This window comes from Clarias gariepinus, chromosome 6, assembly GCF_024256425.1.
Source record: "Clarias gariepinus isolate MV-2021 ecotype Netherlands chromosome 6, CGAR_prim_01v2, whole genome shotgun sequence".
Lineage (NCBI taxonomy): Eukaryota > Metazoa > Chordata > Actinopteri > Siluriformes > Clariidae > Clarias > Clarias gariepinus.
In genome coordinates, this window is record NC_071105.1 from 38,088,006 (window position 1) to 38,105,456 (window position 17,451).

Consider the following 17,451-nt stretch of genomic DNA (forward strand, 5'->3'; position numbering starts at 1 on the left):
GCTTTCCGCACACATCGCTTAAAACCTGACACGCTCCTCAGCAGTCAGACTCTATATGGGTTTTGTAGAAGAGCAAAGAGATAACGTTATCTGTTCACCAAGACGAAGATAAAAATTAAGCCTCGACTTTAATTTAGATTTCAATTACTTTCCAAATCAGTATGTCATTCGCTAGATTACAGAACGACGCAAACATTTAATGAAGAAGGACTTCTCTATTGAGCAAACCTTGTCTTATATCAGAATTGAAGGGCAGAACCTGACTCAGACGTTAAACAACTTTTTTTTTGTTTTTTGAAACTTTGTCAAGAATAAAGATTGTTCTTTAAACCAAAAGCTGTTGACTCGTAAAAAACCCGGAGCTCTGTCTAACCTACAATTTGTTTCTCTGTTATTTTTTTCCTGTATGTCGTTGATGCAGCTTCAGGTAAGGCTTATTTTTTTTTATATCCACTTTGTCTTGATTGCAGTCAGTTGATGGACCATGTGGTGTGATTCCAGCCCATCCATTTCCATCCACAGGGGAGAAGAAAGGTCAGTTTCAGTTGTTACTGGTGATCACTAGAAACATTTTACATCATCCCACATTTGTGTGTAAAAAAAATATCCTAGTCTTTTTATTGATTTAATGTCCGCAACACACACACACCTGTTTTTTGGACAATCAGGACTTTGAGAACAATATTCTGTATAAAAGTTATAGACTACTATCGCAATTCCCTAGAGAGCAGGTCAGTTAAATATAAAGGGAATATAATGTAAAGCATTGAATTATGGGTAGACTGTTAATTTTATTCAATTAGGTTTTTAGATATTGCGATTTTCGATTTGATCTGATTTACTATCACTGATCTCTGTTGTCCAACTTGTCTTAAGCAGCTTTATTTCTTACAGGTTTAGAGCGTTAAATCTTCTAAAAGTATTTAATTAACTTCAACATGGTGTGTAACGTATATTATTGATCGTTTAAGGGTCATGTCTTGTACAAAGTGATCATCCTTATTGATGGTCCAGTGGCACCAACATCTCATGAGAATAATGAAGAGATGAAGAAGCAATACGCTTGCGAAAAAAAGGGGATATGGAAGCTGTTTTTTTTAAAGAATTTATCGATTTTAGAGCATTTAACATTTACTTATTTTAAAAAATGGTGTGAATTAATTCTGAATCAAAAACTGACCCGTAGATTCAAAATCAATTAAATTGTCCAAAAATAGGATCGTTAAGTTGCAAAATCAATGAAATTAAACAGCTTTAATAGAAAACAAGAAAGAAGGAAAGAACAGTGGTTGAATAAAAAAATTAAAGTAATGAAAAATATAGAAGAACAAACAATATAAAAAAAACAGTTGGAAGCAAAACAGAAATTCATATAAGAAAGAAAAGAAAAAGAAAAAAATACAAATAATGAAGTTATTTGAACATAATTAAAACATGATTTTCAACCACTTCAACACTCAAACTCTTTTTGAATTAAGTTTTTTTTTAAATAACCTTTTTATTCCTTTAAAAAGAAACTTTATCCTCTTTTTTTGAAACCTTATTTCCCATTTCCTGTTTGTTTCAGTTTTCCAACTCATGCACGATATTTATTTGGATCCTGTATTGTTCTGTTTTGACGTTATATTTCTGTGTTTTGAGCAATGCTATTGCACTGCTAATAAACACCAATATGAGTTTATGAATTTTCCCGGACCAGTGGTAGCTCAGAAGGCTCTAGGTTACTGATCAGAAGGTTAATGGTTTGAGTCCCAGCTTAACCACATTGGCACTGTTGGGGCCCTTGTGCAAGGCCCTTAACCCTGTTTGCTCCAGGAGCTCCATATCATGTCTGACATGCCCTCTGACCTAGAGTATGAAAAAAAAAATGTCACTGTTCAGTGATATATACTGTATGTGATCAATAAGAGCTTGCCTTCCAGCAAGCATTGTTTGGTCTTCAACCTACAGTATCAAGATACCAATATATATAAATATATCAGGTCTGTCCAAACAACAACAACAAAAAAAAGCTGCGGTCTGAATGTGCAACTAGCAGATCATTAATCATCGTCCCGGGCTGCTTGACAGGATCACAGTCACAGCCAGAGGAGCACGCAGCCTTCTCAATCCTGTAAGGTGCCTTGAGAAAAGCCTTCAAGAGCCAGAGTCAGAAAACTACATGTGGCATATTGGTACAGACTTCCTTTTTTTTTTTTTCACAGTCTACTTTCATCCCTTTTACGTTTCTGTGCACTGCCTCGGGTCACGGTGTGCCTTCTCATGCGATTTAGCCTCGTCGATAAGCTTTCTTTGCGAGGGCGTGCCTCCTGAAATTGATCGCAGGGCTGAGGTTTGCAGTCTTTTACGTGGAACTGAATAGTGTTTCAAGTTGTTTACTCCAGGTCCGCAATCAAAGCTGTGCGGTTCTCGCTGTTAAATTGGCTCTCTTTGACTGTGATTCTGCAGAGCTCGGAATTTTGATATCCCCGAGAGCAGATTGCTGGCATCTGTGTGTGAAAAGTTTCAGACCTCTGAGAGCGCTCTGCTTATTATGCATACAGTGCTCTTCCATCAACATCCTCAATTTATCACTCCTCGTCCCAGCATCAGGCTTGCTTTTCCGCATAGACCTTTTGATTTAATCGCTTCTTCCTCTACCGTTGCGTCTTCTTTCCTTTCACTTCATCGTCCTTTGCATTGTTCCCGAGTCCTCCCTGTGAAGGTTTGTTTTAATATCCATTTTTATGGCTTTTTTATTGCTTACACTTCGGGTTTTTGTGCTTTGTGAGCCTACTTATAATCTCTCACACTCCTTAACCTTTTTAGATTTACTCTCCCCTCGTCCCCAGACTGTGGCAGAAATGAGATCGGGAGTAAAATGGAGAGTAAATTGGGGTGTAATGCGACTTCCCTGGCACAACTCTGACAGGGTCATTCAACAATCTGAATGGTATTATGCTTTGCTCAAACTTTCGGATTTTATCCAGTTACTTGCTGATTCCAGACTTGCTGTGTGTGGCAAGAAAAAGTGGAGAAACCCTTCATGAATACTCACTCCATCAGCCAGTCTAAGCTTTTCCCTGAAAAAAAAAGGAATCATGAATAACTTAAATCGTTAGTTTTAGAAGGTTCACAATCCTGGTCCTGGATGATGACCTCCTGTTGTGCACAAGTATCAAGCTTACTTCAATTCAGAAAAATCTGTTAATTAGCTAAGCAGTTCAATCAGATGTGTTCGGAAAACACAAAAATGAGCATTGCAGAGGGTTCTCCAAGACATGGGATGGAAACCACTGCTTTATGGTATACTATATGGCTAAAGATCGACAGTATAAGAGAAGACCTAACCTACATACATGTGGTTCTTCTCCACAACGTTGCTACGAAGGTGTATAGAACGTCTCTGTTTGCTCCAGCTTTAAAATTCTCCTTGACTAATACAGTACTAAGAAACCCAAACTCTTATCCAGCATTCCAATGCTCCTGTGCATAAAACAAGCTTCATGATGACATGGTGTCTTAAAGTTGGAGTAGAAGAATTTAAGTCTCCTGACTAAAGTGAATCATCACCTTTTGGAAAGAGCTGGAACTGGATCCTGCTCGACATCCCAAAATCAGCACCTGAGCTCACTGTCGCTTTTGAACACAAATCCCCGCAGCCATGCTCCAACGTCTAGTGGAAAGCATTTAGGCTTCAGGAGATCAGAGTTTGTCAGAGGAGCAAATAGGGGCAGTTATCTTCAAGAGGAGATGTTCAACAAGGACATATGGGTTTGATGGCCAGGTAGATTTGTCATTCTTCACTTATGCTTCGGGGAGGTCAGTTAAAATGTTAATAAAATGACTTATATTGTTCAAACACTATAATAATAAGACTGACATTCATTCCAGAGTCCTACTTGGATTGGATCGAAATTTGGATCTGTCATTTTACTTTGAACGATTTGAGAACACCATTTAGCCTAATCTGCAGGTCTTTGGACTGTGGGAGGAAACCGGAGTACCTGGAGGAAACCCACCAAGCACGGGGAGAACATGCACTCAACTCCATGCACACAGGACCAGAATCAAACCTGTCTGGAAATCGAACCCGGACTCTGGAGATGCAAGGCAGCAGTGCTAAGCACTACACCACCATGTGTCATTACCAGCATACTCCATCGTTTTTAATGTAAAAATTTTAATGTAAGCCTATGCAAAATATATAAACATTGGAAAAACATCATTTCTGTCCCTAATAATAATAAATATGTCTAATTATTGTTTTTCTCATTGCTGAGACTTCCAATTTAAAGTCTAGCTTGAACTAATAACATCAATAAATGATCGCTAGACTTCAGCCAGTGAAGCATCCTTCTGTTATTAAAAATATTGGCACCAAAATTCATACGGATAATTTTTGGGATGTGTTCCCTGCCAGCTTGCCTCCTAAAAAAATGTAGGTACATAGATTTTTAAAGCCATCTTCCAAATTAATCCCCCTCTGTTTTTCCACATGTAGTGCTGGAGATAATCCCCTAATTGCTTTGGAAAATCCTCACGGAGCAAGCTATCGATCCCTGCGGCCTCCAATCATGGCTACACACCACACAATAGAAGGCGACTATGCTTTTCTTTAAGGACGAGAATCTCGACTTGAGCTAGCGGAAATGAAATGCGATTACTTAATAACTACATTCCTGCTTTGTTAACATGCAGAAAATGTTATTACCAAAGCTTCATTTCTCATCGACATCTCTCTAATCTCTGACCCCTTTCCTCGGTTCCTTTGTGCCACTGGAACATTTGTTAAGGGAGTTTGTGGATGAAAAGTGTCAGATATATTTGCATTTTTGTAAAAACCTTTAAAAAAAAAAGAAAAACCTTTAAATCTCATTATGAGAAGATGTTCTGTGAAAAACAGCTCATGCTATTCATCCCTTCAGGGCTAATCTTAACCTTTGTGCCCTTTGTGTCAAAAGAGCTGCGCTTCAAACCACTTCTCTTTCCATTTCACAAACTTCACCAGACCTTTCAGACTATTTAACTGAGCTATACTTTTATTTCAAATACACAGGTAAGGGAAGAAAAGAAAATCAAATATAACTACTGCGGGGGATTTAAACCTGCCATGGAAGGGATTCTTCTTTTCAACCCTGGTTACATTTACATTTAGGCATTTGGCTGACGCTCTTATCCAGAGCAACTTATATTTTTATCTCATTACACATCTGAGCAGTTGAGGGTTAAGGGCCTTGCTCAAGGACCCAACAGTGGCAACTTGGTGGTTGTGGGGTTTGAACCTGGGATCGTAGTCCAATGCCTTAACCACTGAGCTACCCCTGGCCCTGGTTAACATTTGTTTTCTAAAATTCTTTCAGTTCGAATGGTAGAAGAGTTGACATTACATGACATTGTGTTTGTCCGACTAAAACCAGACTTTTAAAATAATAACATGACATAAACATGTTAATCTACAGTACCGATGGTGCTGAATCAAACTTCTCCTAGTCGGACTAGCGCACCCAGGTGGTGCGGCTGGGAGTCGAGCTACTCCTGCAGGTGCTCCACAGTTCCCAACCATAGGCTTTGATATGGAAATCAAACAAAATGTTGACCCGCTTCGGGCAATAAATCAACCCCCCCCCCCGCCCCCCCCCCCACAGCCCCCGTGCCAGACAAGAGCAGCAGTCCAATTAAATGTTCTAGTCCTGCTTTAACTACAAATCCCCTTAACTGTGCATGTAAATGTACTGAGCAATTTGTATTTGGTCTCACTCTTGTCACTGCTGTCAAATCTATTTAAAGTTTCGATTTTTTTTATATTAAGTTAAGATCACTTCATTAAAGCAGCCAGATGTTAAAAAGTCACTTATAACTATAGAAATATAGGATTATTAAGTCATATAAAATTTAAATTATAAACCAAACAAATGATATCTTCATTATCTCAGACCACTCCTCTTCACATTCTCAAGTTGTATTTGCGAGATATTAAATATGTATAGGCAAAATGTCATAGGTTAATAAAATGATAATGAGCTGTAATGTACTAAAAAAAAAGTCATAGCAAATCTATGTTTTAAATGTTCAACATTATAGCATAATCTATTATTTATACTTCTATCTTTTTATATGAGGTCTTGGTCACATTAGGGAAAAAAAATATAAATATAGTAATTGGCTTGTTTAAACCCTGTCTAATATCAAACTGGGAAAAATGATGAAAAGCATTTTCTTTGTTGGGGATCCATCTGAATGTCGAAACATGACAAAATAAGGCTTGATAAGGCGTATATAATTGACAAGACATAATGACAAAAGATTGACACAACATAGACAGCAAGTAGACAAACTGAACAATGAGAATCAAGCCAATGACATGACAGGAGACAGAGGTAGAACAAAGACAACTATAAAACACACAAAAGCAGAATGTGTGAGACCACGGAGGTGTAGATGCCAATTTGTTGTTTATAAAATCCATGGTGATTATGTTTATGTGCATGACATTTTTATATAAACATATTAGGAAACATCATTTTATGGTTTATTGGTTCATTCGAATGCTTCATTTGTGGGTTGTTTTTTTGGTTGGCAAAAATAATGACAATAAATTCCAGAATTTGACATCTTAAGGGTTGTGATGAAGTTTCCAAATTAGCTTAAATCAGTTAAAATTTGTGAATTACTTGAAAAAAAAAAAACACAGCAAAAACAAGACCATTCAATCCACCATCTCAGTGTCACTTGCTTGAGCACCTCGACTAACTACTTACTCCCCCATGAACACACAAACCCATCCCACACCATCCCATCCCATACCTCCATTTCTCATCCAAAAAGGCCAATAAGAAATCCGTGAACAGATTCTGCAAGCCGCAGTGCTGCTCTTCAGGTCCAGAAACTTGCCACCTGCTTAGCATTCTGGCAGCAGTGCTGTTCTGCCGTGAGGCTTGTCACAGTGAGTGTTTAGTGTGAGGGGGCAGTCGTCTCTTTGAGGTGGTGCCAGGTGACATTTGGAAGGTTTGGAAACTTAACCTGAGGGCTAAGTGGGTGGCTTGAGGTTGAACTGTGAATGTAGATTAGGGAAAGAAAAGGACAGCTGGTGTTCCTGTGCTGGGAAAAATACACAGTGATTAATGATTCATCTTGAGCCATTTAGATATATCGCTGTTGTCATTAATGAAACTCTGTATTTCCGTTCAGAATGCAATGCAGTGCACGCTGATTTAAATGATATGTCAGTGAGAAGATGCTGAGCAATGACATAGTGTAAATCCCATAGGAAGCTACTACACAGACAGTACTAACACAACATAAATTGGTGGCAAGATCACGGGCATCCAAGGCTCACCCATGCCAGCATGGACCAAAGTCCAGCTCATCCTGTCTGATCCCAGAGAAAAGACAAAGCCACACGAATCACCAAAAAAAAGTCTATGCCGGCCACAATAGAAATGCACCGGAACACTTAGTGAGCAGCATGGGGCACAGCAGGTAAAGAGCCCAAGGGCACTGACCTAGCCTCCAAACTTCCCAGATCCCCAGCTGATCAAACGCCCATGTGAAGTGCCTCACAAACAAGTCCGATTCACAGGGGCCTCACCCCACAACCCACAACACCAAAAAGACCTCCTGCCTACAGTCTGGTACCAAACACTACAGCACACCACCAGAGGTTTATGAAGGCATGCCCCAGGAGGCCAGAGCTGTGTAGGTGGCATAAGCTACTGTACCTACACAATACTGGGCATAATGTTTTATCCTGTCATGTTATGGCTGATTGGTGTTGAACAGTTTTACGTAGTTGTATTTCCAACATCAATCAATGCAAATTTGATTTCATCCATTCAACTTTCATTATTCACCATGATCCAGCACATCCTGTTATATATATATATAGGCCTTAAGAAGCCAAAGTGAGTTCATGAAGACATATACACATCAAGTTAACTAAATAGCTGATTGAGATGGCAGATACCTTTGGCTCCTAGGATTTAAATCTTGACCCATGCGTTTTTTTGGATTTATCCAACACCAGGGTAAAGAGAAGTTCCTGGAGATCTTACATCGCTATATGGAAGTACATGGGACGGTGTACTATGAGACACAGCGCCCCCCTGAGGTCCCTGCCTTTGTTAAGAATCACGGACTGCTGCCTCAACAGGACCTGCAACAGCTTCTGCGCAAGGCCAAGGTGACGTTTTATTCCATCGTACATCAATTATTACATCCATGATGCTGTCTGTTCTTATCCCAGTCTTTTTTCACTTAGTGTTTCACATGGCTCAAATGTTTTCTATGTTTTCTTCCAATCCAGCTCTTCATTGGCTTTGGGTTTCCCTATGAAGGACCCGCCCCTTTAGAGGCAATAGCCAATGGATGCATTTTTCTGCAGCCCAAGTTTCGCCCTCCGCACAGCTCACTCAATCATGAGTTCTTCAGGGGGAAGCCAACGTCCAGAGAGGTGAGGGCATCTTTTTGGCCTGAGTGAATTTTTCTAAATCTTTACCAATCATTTATGAAAAATTATGAGAATAAGATCTTGCTAATTGTCACCCTATTATTTATTAATTTACTTTTAAAATCCTTCTCATCGTTTTGGAGCAACAGAGGTAAATCTTTATTGATATTGTGGCAAGATATTATATGTGTGTATTAAATGATTAGTGACCCAATCCTAAACTGGACAAATTATTTTTTTTTTTTATGTGCAGTTTTAAATGCATACATTTAGGCATTTGGCAGACACCCTTATCCAGAGACACTCTTTATCTCATTATACATCTGAGCATAAGGGTTAAGGGCCTTGCTAAAGGGCCCAACAGGCACAACTTGGTGGTCACAGAATGAGAGACGCCCTGAATATCACACACACACACTCGTCACCCAATCATACACTGTGACAAACCATAGAAACACCAATCACCCTTAAACTAATGCAGGAATCCAAAGTACCCTAGAGAAACCTTCAAGAAATCCTTCATTGTTAAATCTCTTACCACTGGAGGTGCAGGTGACGGTGACGGTGCTAACCACTGAACCACATGCCATCCAAGTTGAGTCAGTTAAATATTATTCAGATGGTAATTTTCTTTTTCCCTTTTTTGCCAGGTCTCCTCTCAGCACCCGTATGCTGAGCAGTACATCGGCCGACCTCATGTCATGACCGTGGACTACAACAACTCAGAGGAGTTTGAAACTGCTGTACGTGAGATTATGAGGATGAAGGTAAGGCCAGAGAGTGAAACTGCATGAAAGGGTTGAAAAAAAAGTGAAAAAAAAAACAACATTCCAAATAGATATATTTACAGCTCATTACATAATAACTGACTGGCAGCTTAGTAACAATGTTTTCTGCTAATAATACATTGTAAGTTCAGGGATGAAAGCTGTAGGTGGCTGTCAAGACTGAGAAGACAAAAGCTGTAGTTGCAAGTGTTCTGCAAGGTTTTATTGGACAATTAATTGCTCTTAGCTTTCTAAAGGGTTCGACTTGAATGCCTTCTCATTGTAAAACACGTTGTTGTAGGTTTTCAAAGTAAACTGTTGGAAGGAGGTTTGGGTTAACTGATAAGCAAAAGCCTGGCATGCAGTGGTTAGTGCCGTCCAAAAGTGGGGAAAGAAGAAAGGAAAACTAGTAACCTTTGATTGGGTCTTGGATGCTCAGGGATTATTGTTGGATGTGGGGAGTGATGGCTGGGCCATCTGGTTTATAAAAACATGTATGCTTTAAAAGAAAAATGTCAGGACACAAAAAGCATGACAGCATGCTGTGTATGAGGCTCCACAGACAACAACAGATCAATCAGAATGCCCATACCAACCTTGTCCATCACTGAAAGCCCCTACAATGGGAACAAATGCATCAAAACTGGACCATGGAGCAATGGAAGAAGGTGGCCTGGTCTGATGGGACCAGGATGCACTATGGGAAGAAGATGAGTCTGTCAGAGCCAGTGTAATGCACTGGGAAATGTTCACCTGGGAAATCTTGTGTCATGTCATTCACGGAGATGTTACTTTGACACCCCTCTTTAAACGCTGCTGCAGACCAAGTTACACCTCTTCATGGCAACAGTGTTCCCTGATGGCGATGATCTCTTTCAGTAGGATATTGTATCGTGATACACTAAAGATGGTTCAGGAATGTTGTGAGGAACATAAAAAAGAGTTCAGATCTCTGATATGTTAAATATGCTGGACAAACAAGTCTGATCCATGTGGGGACTTACAGGTCTTAAGAGACTTGAGCTAATGTCTTAGTGCCAAATCCCACAGAATAACTTCAGAGGTCTTATGGAGTTCAGGTCCATGATCTTATGGAGTATTCAAGCTTTTTGGGTGTACAAAGGGATCCTATACAATATCAGGCAGGTGGTTTTAATGCCGTGCCTGATTGGTGAATTTATAGATTTTCATAAAATGAAATAGAAAAGCACTTCTTGGCTTTTTAAAGGCACTCAAAAGTGTAATTGTCCAAAATTGCACAGAAATTGAACATCTATTTTTGACGTCCATTTGAAGATTAATCATGAAAATGTGTTTAACGAAATAGGCGTTCATCAGCGGGGCAGTGAGAAAGGATGCTGCTGGTCGTCATTAGTGCTCTGCCTCGTTTAAACTCCGCTCGTTTCAGAAGTAAACACATCTCAGGCTAATGACTATGATGCAGTGTTCGGTTATTGTGTGAAAACAGACTTTACAGTTAAGTCTTGTTGATTAAATCGTCTGCAGCTGTTCCAGTCGAGAAAGCAAACAGACTCCTGCATTTACACACTGATTAGTGGCTAATTTGCCCTTTTTGAATTGATTATTAAATAATGAAAGATCAATTAATTAACGCCTAATTATTCTAAAAATGATTACATCAGGTTTAGTTCAGATTAAATCTGATTACTGTGCTGTTTTGGGAATCAGCCTGAATGATCTGAAGGCTGTGTTTATGTTGGTTTATACAGAAGGACGAGACACGGTTCTAACGCAAACACAGTTGTTTTTCAACTATTTGATTGTTCTTTTATATCAAAGGTATATGGGCGGAGCTAGTGATATCACTGATCACTGATTTGTCAAAATGTCTGCTCTCATTTATTGATCTAATGATCTCATTTTATTTTATCTAACTGCAGACAGTAAAGTTTCTTGCTGCTGACAATTAGAACGATTTTGCATTTAGTGTTCTTCATCCATACTGATGTTTACAGAATGTCTCGGCGTAAACAATGACCTGAACAACTCATTAGGTATTTGTTATATTTAAACATAATTAAAATAATCAGCATCGACTCTTTCCTGTATTTAGTAAGACTAAAGTATTGGCCACCATGCATTTGTTTGGTTCTATATGTCTTTTGATTATAAAGTATAATTATATATGTCCATCTCTAATTCCGTCCCTCTAAGTGAAACTCGTCTGATATAAACGTCCAGCTCTGGGAAACACACACAGGAACATGTTTAATATCCTTTAAACCTCCTTAATTACATATTAGTCTCATTGATGTCTCAATAACCCCTACACATTTACCACGTACTAACATGTGTGTGTGTGTGTGTGTGTGTGTGGTTTGGAGATGTCAACCTGCTCCAGCAAATGTCTCTATGGGAATCCCTTGTGGTTTAAAAAAAAAAGAAAAGAAAGAAAAAAGAAATCAGTGGGTGAAAAACATTAATTAGGCGCTGTGGATTCGGATGGCTCCACTCTCTGCAGGACCGACGAGTCAATCGATCCGTGAAGCCCCGAGCGCCGGCTAGCCGCAGGAAATGGGCATTGATTCGAGCGCTGCAGGGAGGCAGAGTGGAGCACGCGGACCAGTCGGAGACCTGCTGCAGGATGGAGATGTTAGAGAAGATCGGGGGAAAGTTTGAGACATGGAGCGTGAGGATTGTGCTAATGAAGGGCAGACGTGTGTGTGTGTGTGTGTGGTGAAAATGTGTTAGAGCCACTTTAAAAGAAAGTCCTTCAGTCTTTATTCTGGTCGAAATCATGTTTTCTAGCAGCCAATCAGGGATCCCCTCTCTGTCTGTCTGTCTGTCTGTCTGTCTGTCTGTCTGTCTGTCTGTCTGTCTGTCTGTCTGTCTGTTTGTTCATCTTTTCTCTCTCTCCCTCCCTTTCTTTGTCCCTCTGTCCTTTCCTGTCTAACTCTGTTTGCGTATGTCTCCCTTTTTCTCTCATCTTTTCCTGTCTGTCTTTCTGTCTCCCCCTTTGTCTCACCCCCTCTTTTTGTCTGCTTGTCCGTTTCTATTTTCTCCTCCAATCTGCTGTTTCATTAACTCACAGCTTTAAATAGCGAAACAGACGAATCCGCTGCTGTCAGTCAGACGCCATCCTGATAGTCGTTACCGAGCGTCAGTGTTCTCTGGTGTTTAAATGAGCTGGGTTTATTTCTGTTCGCTGCTTCGCAGCTGCTGCAGAGAGAAAAGAGAATTGAAGTCAGTGAGTCTGATGAGGATGCAGTAGTTGAAAAAAAAATAAAAACAGATAAATCCCCGAACCCGGCTGCAAATCACGTCTGTGCTCAAAGCGTGTTTGCAAGCGTGCGTCATTTCATCTGCTGCAAGTGTTTGTGTTGAGGCGCATCTTTCTACTCTCTCTCTCTCTCTCTCTCTCTCTCTCTGTCTCTCTCTCTCTCGCTCAAGAGACGAAAAATCTAATCAGTTTAATCAAGTGTGCTGTTTTTTATTACAGCTCGTCATTCAGGTACGAGATCGTTTACGTCCACGGCCAAGGAAAATGAAAATGTGATTTATCGACTCAGCGAATCCCGACTGTCAGAATGCGAAGGCGATTAAGCTTGACGAGTTTCGCAATTACTGTTTTTGTCTGTTTCGAATAATACGCCACAGTTCCTTTTTAATATTGCAATTACCTAGAATAATGACGAGCAGCAAGGAAAAACAGATTTTAGCAAAGATGTAAAAACAAGTGTGTGTGTGTGTGTGTGTTTTCAGGTGGATCCTTATCTGCCATATGAATATACGTGTGAGGGAATGCTCGAGAGAGTGCATGCTTACATTCAGCATCAGGTAAGTGTGTGTGTGTGTGTGTGTGTGTGTGTGTGTGTGTGTATGAATATGATTATAGTCTATTCAAGTATTTGAAAAATGACCCAATGTTTGCATTGTTGCCTCGGTCCACCAACACAATGGATCTGAAATGAAGCAATCAGCGCGCGATTGAAGCGTTTATGAATTACAGACAGTTTTTAAAAGGATTTTTACAGCCTCAAAAGTACCTGGACAGCCGACTGGAAAAAAACAGTTTGGTGGTCAGTTGAGTCTATTTCTTATTTATTTCATGACTAAAGAGATTAAAGAGAGAGAGAGAGAGAAAGAGCAAAACTTTAGGAGACCAAATCAACCATCTGCTAAATTCTTTATAAAAAAGGCACACACACACCGGTGAGGCCACAAAGAAACTCCAGTGGAGAATCACAAAACCCTTTCATTGGGGTTTACCCAACACCTTTACACAACATCTAGTCAAGTAGTGTTAATTCCGTGGCGATGACGAGACGTCACGGATATCAATGAACAGTGACGGTGATGAAATCAGTGTGCAATATTGTGGATGGAAAAAGACGAGACTAAAATCTGGTTTGAAAAAATTAAATCTAATAAAACATCGGTCTTTATTCTCTTCGTCACAATCCACTGATTAAGAGCAGCGGTATTTCCCGGGTCACGGGAACTCTCTCATCATCACACATATAGGTTAGCAAATGTTTGTGACCCATAAGAGCTACAACAGTCCAAATGTGTGTGTGTGTGTGTGTGTGTGTGTGTATCTGTTTAAGTTAAAAAACACTGTGATGGTTAAAAATCAATATAATTAGCTGAAAACATCAGATAAAAAAAACCTTAATAAATGGTTTAGTCTAGACTAGATTGACTGTAAGTTAAATTAATAATAATCTTATTGCTAAAATGTTGGGTTTTTATTGACTAAAACTAGACTAAACAAAAAAGATTGACTAAATATGATAAAAACTAACAAGGACATTTATCACCAAGATTTAAGACCACCCAGGATGCGGCAGGAGCACCAGTGTCAGTGTGTGTTATTAAAAGACGCCTTTATGAACGGAAAAGTCCCAGTAAACCACTGAGAAGACCCAGGGACAGACAGGACAGATTAGAGGTAGCTAGAAAGGATCTTAAAAAAAAACAGTTCTGACCGTTGAGACAGATGAAAGAAGAAAAGAGAAGAACATGGAGAAGGAAAGGAAGAGCTCCTGTTCTGAAGCAGACCACATCAGTGTGTCGTCTCGGTGTTCAGGCCCGGGCTGCCACTGGAACCCACTCACTGGTGTTCATTCATGATGTGGAAGCTGATGGGTTAAAAAGTCCTAGCTGGCAGTCCTAGACTAAACATGAGCAGCTCTGAGGAAGGAAAGGAGGTGTGGTTGACCCCGTTGCTTGGGATGATGCAGAGGACAAACTAATCACAAGGACTGTGATTGGTTAATAAAAACCTCTGTAAAGGCCTTGAATTGTGCTCTTTGTAAAAAAAAATTGAATATATGATAATAGAACAGACAGTGAAATTATAATGTTTGTTTGTAAAGAAATTGTATAATCATGACCACAGACTACTTAAGATATAGGCTAAATATTTTTCCAACCAATTTCATGCAGTAGTTACTATATTTAAGTTCTTACATTTATTTATCATACTGATGCTATTACTTGTGATTCATTTTAGATTGATTGGAGCAAAATGGCTCAGCTTTTACCAATGTACATGTAGCAGGACAGTCTGTTGAGGTTGCACTTTTGGATGGTATCAGCTTAAGAGAGATGGAAGGAAGTAAAACAACAAGAAACCCAAATTGGACAGAAGAGCAGTGTTTACTTTTAGCTTTCACGTTCGGTGTTTAAAGAATATTTCCTCTTCTCGCCATTTCGTTCTCTGCTAGAAACTCTTAAGCCTCTTAAAAGTCCTCCTCTCTACTCCTAACAACTTTTATCTTAGGAGCTGTTTTTAGGGCTGAGACGTTTCATGAATACTTTTTATCTTTACCAGGATTTAGTCTCAAATTTAAGGGGTAATTCTAAAAAAAAAAAAGTCATAATTCTAAGAATTGTCAACCCAGCTGAGCGGCTTTTCACTGACCGAAGGCAGAAAGAATCGCAAACACACAGCGACTGAAAGGCCGACAGTGAAGCGAAGGGAAAGCAGCTCGGGGAGGAAACTCAGTATGCAGTATTAAAAACTTTTAATTCTAGTATTATGTTTATTAGGTTGTTCGATTACTTTTGAGCCTACGAACGTGGCCGCGATTCCTGTAATTGATGTAAGTGTAACAATCAGGGCCGTATAAGTCTGTTAAACCTTTTGAACTACATTTTAGTCATGTTTGCTTTATTTGAAATCGATACGTACAGATAAGCAGCATATGATACTTGTCACTGTTCCAATACTAATGGACCTGACTGTGTCAGGTAAAAAAAAATCACTATAAGACATGTGAGGCAGTAAATAAGAACAAGAATGCAAGAAAACAATAGGATGAATAAGAAAGAATGGTCACTATGGAAAAAATATGCAAAAAATTAAAATAGAATAAAAAAATTCAAAAATAAGAAAGGGATGAAGAAAAGGATAATAAGAAGAAAGAATATTTTAAAATCAGAAAGATATTAAAGAGAGAGAAAGTGATAAAAAGTACGAACAATAAATGGGAGAAGGAAAAAAATAAAAAGAGAGATTATATATAGATTAAATATAGATCATACGAGAAAGTGAGCAATACATTTGAAGGAGAAAAGAACAAGGGGATGAGAAGATAATAAAACCAAGATGAGAATATTAAAGAAAGATAGGATGTAATAAAAATAGAAAAGATGTGGGCTTTTACATTTTATTTATATATAAGACCTAGGAAACAAACAAACAAAAATACTTGTATGGTACATTGTTGACATATATTTACAAAATTTAGTCATTTTAGGTACATATTAAAAAAAAAAAAAATGTAATCACCTTTTATTTACTCGCGCAGGAATTTTGCACCGCGGAGGCTCCGTTCCCCCCGGCTAACATGTCGGCGGTTTGGCCCGGAGGTGTGTTTGTGGGCATGGGCGACTCAGGGCTGGTCTCGTGGGCTCCTAACTCTACAGCGCCGCCCTGCTGGCCCCCTCTCAGCGCTCTCAGACTCACCATGTCGACAGAGGGGCAGTCGTGTGTGGACGCCTGCAGGAGCTCGGACCTGGTGTGTGAACCGGCTTTCTTCCGCTTCGTCAATAACAAAGAGGCGCTGAGCAGGTGAGTGACCTTAACCTTAATGACCTTCAGCGGGTTTTGTCAACAGAAAAGGTTTTTTTTTCTCTCTCTCTATACGACCCACTCTCTTTTTCTCTCCTTTAATTCGTCACCTATTTCCTCTTTATCTGACCTGCTCATTTTTCTCTTTTGCTTTTCCTAATTCCTTTTTATTTCTTTTTTTTATTTTTATCCTGCTTAGTTAATGTCTCCGTCTGGTCTCGTTTCAGGCTGCAGGTGCAGTGTGAAGTCGTGGAATTTGAGATGAATCACATTTTTCCGGCGTTTTCCACGACGGCGCGCGAGTGCGGCCTTCAGAAAGAGCCTCTCCTGTTTAGCTGCGCTGGCTTCGGCGCGAAGTACAGACGGGTGTGTCCATGCAGAGACTTCCGTAAAGGACAAGTGGCGCTCTGTCGGGACTGCTTATGACGGATTTCTACTAAACTCCTGGATTTTTTGTTTTTTTTTGTTTTGTTTTTTTTTTCTCCCCGAAACCACGGCTGAAAAAGAACTCGTCAAAAATATATAGAGAAGAGATCTTCCTCGCCAGAAATCAGTCGATTGTCCCTGGTGAACAAAAACAACAAAAAAAAAAAAAAGAAAAAAATCATAATAAAAGATTTCACTCCAGACAGGAAATAAAACCACCAATACGTCTTGCATCATGTTTTTATTTCCTGAGATTAAAAAGGAGGATCAGGCAACCCAGAAGGGATGACACGCCTATCATAAATCATCATTAGGAAACTCTGCAACACAAAGAAAAACAAAACGTTGAACTTTGACCCGCATAAAACGGACAAAGATTATTTTTTAAACAAACTAAAATATTTGAATGTAGACTGTGAATTTTTATGACTACACACGTTTGTGATGTAACTTATATAACTAATAAAAGAAAGACACACATTTGCCTTTTTTGTTTTTTTTAAGATATATTTTATGGTATTATTATTATTATTATTATTATTATTCTCAAAGTAGGATCATCACTATTGAATCCTACAGGTAAATATTGGAGAACTGGATGATGAATATAGAAAGTCATCAAAAGTGAGCATTAAAATAAACTGAATTATTCATCGTTAAAAAATTACAGCAGCCCTGAGAGTACTTCAAGTTTATATGTTTATGTGTTTGTTTATCGTTTCTATAGTAACGATAGTATCATTCACAGGGACTCGAACCTGTAGACACTTGTGAAGTTTTCTGTAAAGAGA

General features: G+C 39.2%; 1 protein-coding gene across 1 annotated transcript in view; it reads left to right on the forward strand.

Moving 5' to 3' along the window:
* LOC128526771 (alpha-1,6-mannosylglycoprotein 6-beta-N-acetylglucosaminyltransferase B-like) overlaps window positions 1–16,807 on the forward strand; it is a 107,557-nt gene extending 90,750 nt beyond the window's left edge. Inside the window, exons 13-19 of the mRNA XM_053498915.1 lie at window positions 422–427; window positions 8,006–8,161; window positions 8,285–8,431; window positions 9,079–9,195; window positions 12,919–12,993; window positions 15,972–16,234; window positions 16,462–16,807. Of these exons, the coding sequence (XP_053354890.1) occupies window positions 422–427; window positions 8,006–8,161; window positions 8,285–8,431; window positions 9,079–9,195; window positions 12,919–12,993; window positions 15,972–16,234; window positions 16,462–16,660 (963 nt within the window). The 3' untranslated portion in view covers window positions 16,661–16,807. The remainder of the gene's footprint in view (window positions 1–421; window positions 428–8,005; window positions 8,162–8,284; window positions 8,432–9,078; window positions 9,196–12,918; window positions 12,994–15,971; window positions 16,235–16,461) is intronic.
* Window positions 16,808–17,451: the final 644 nt, after the last annotated feature.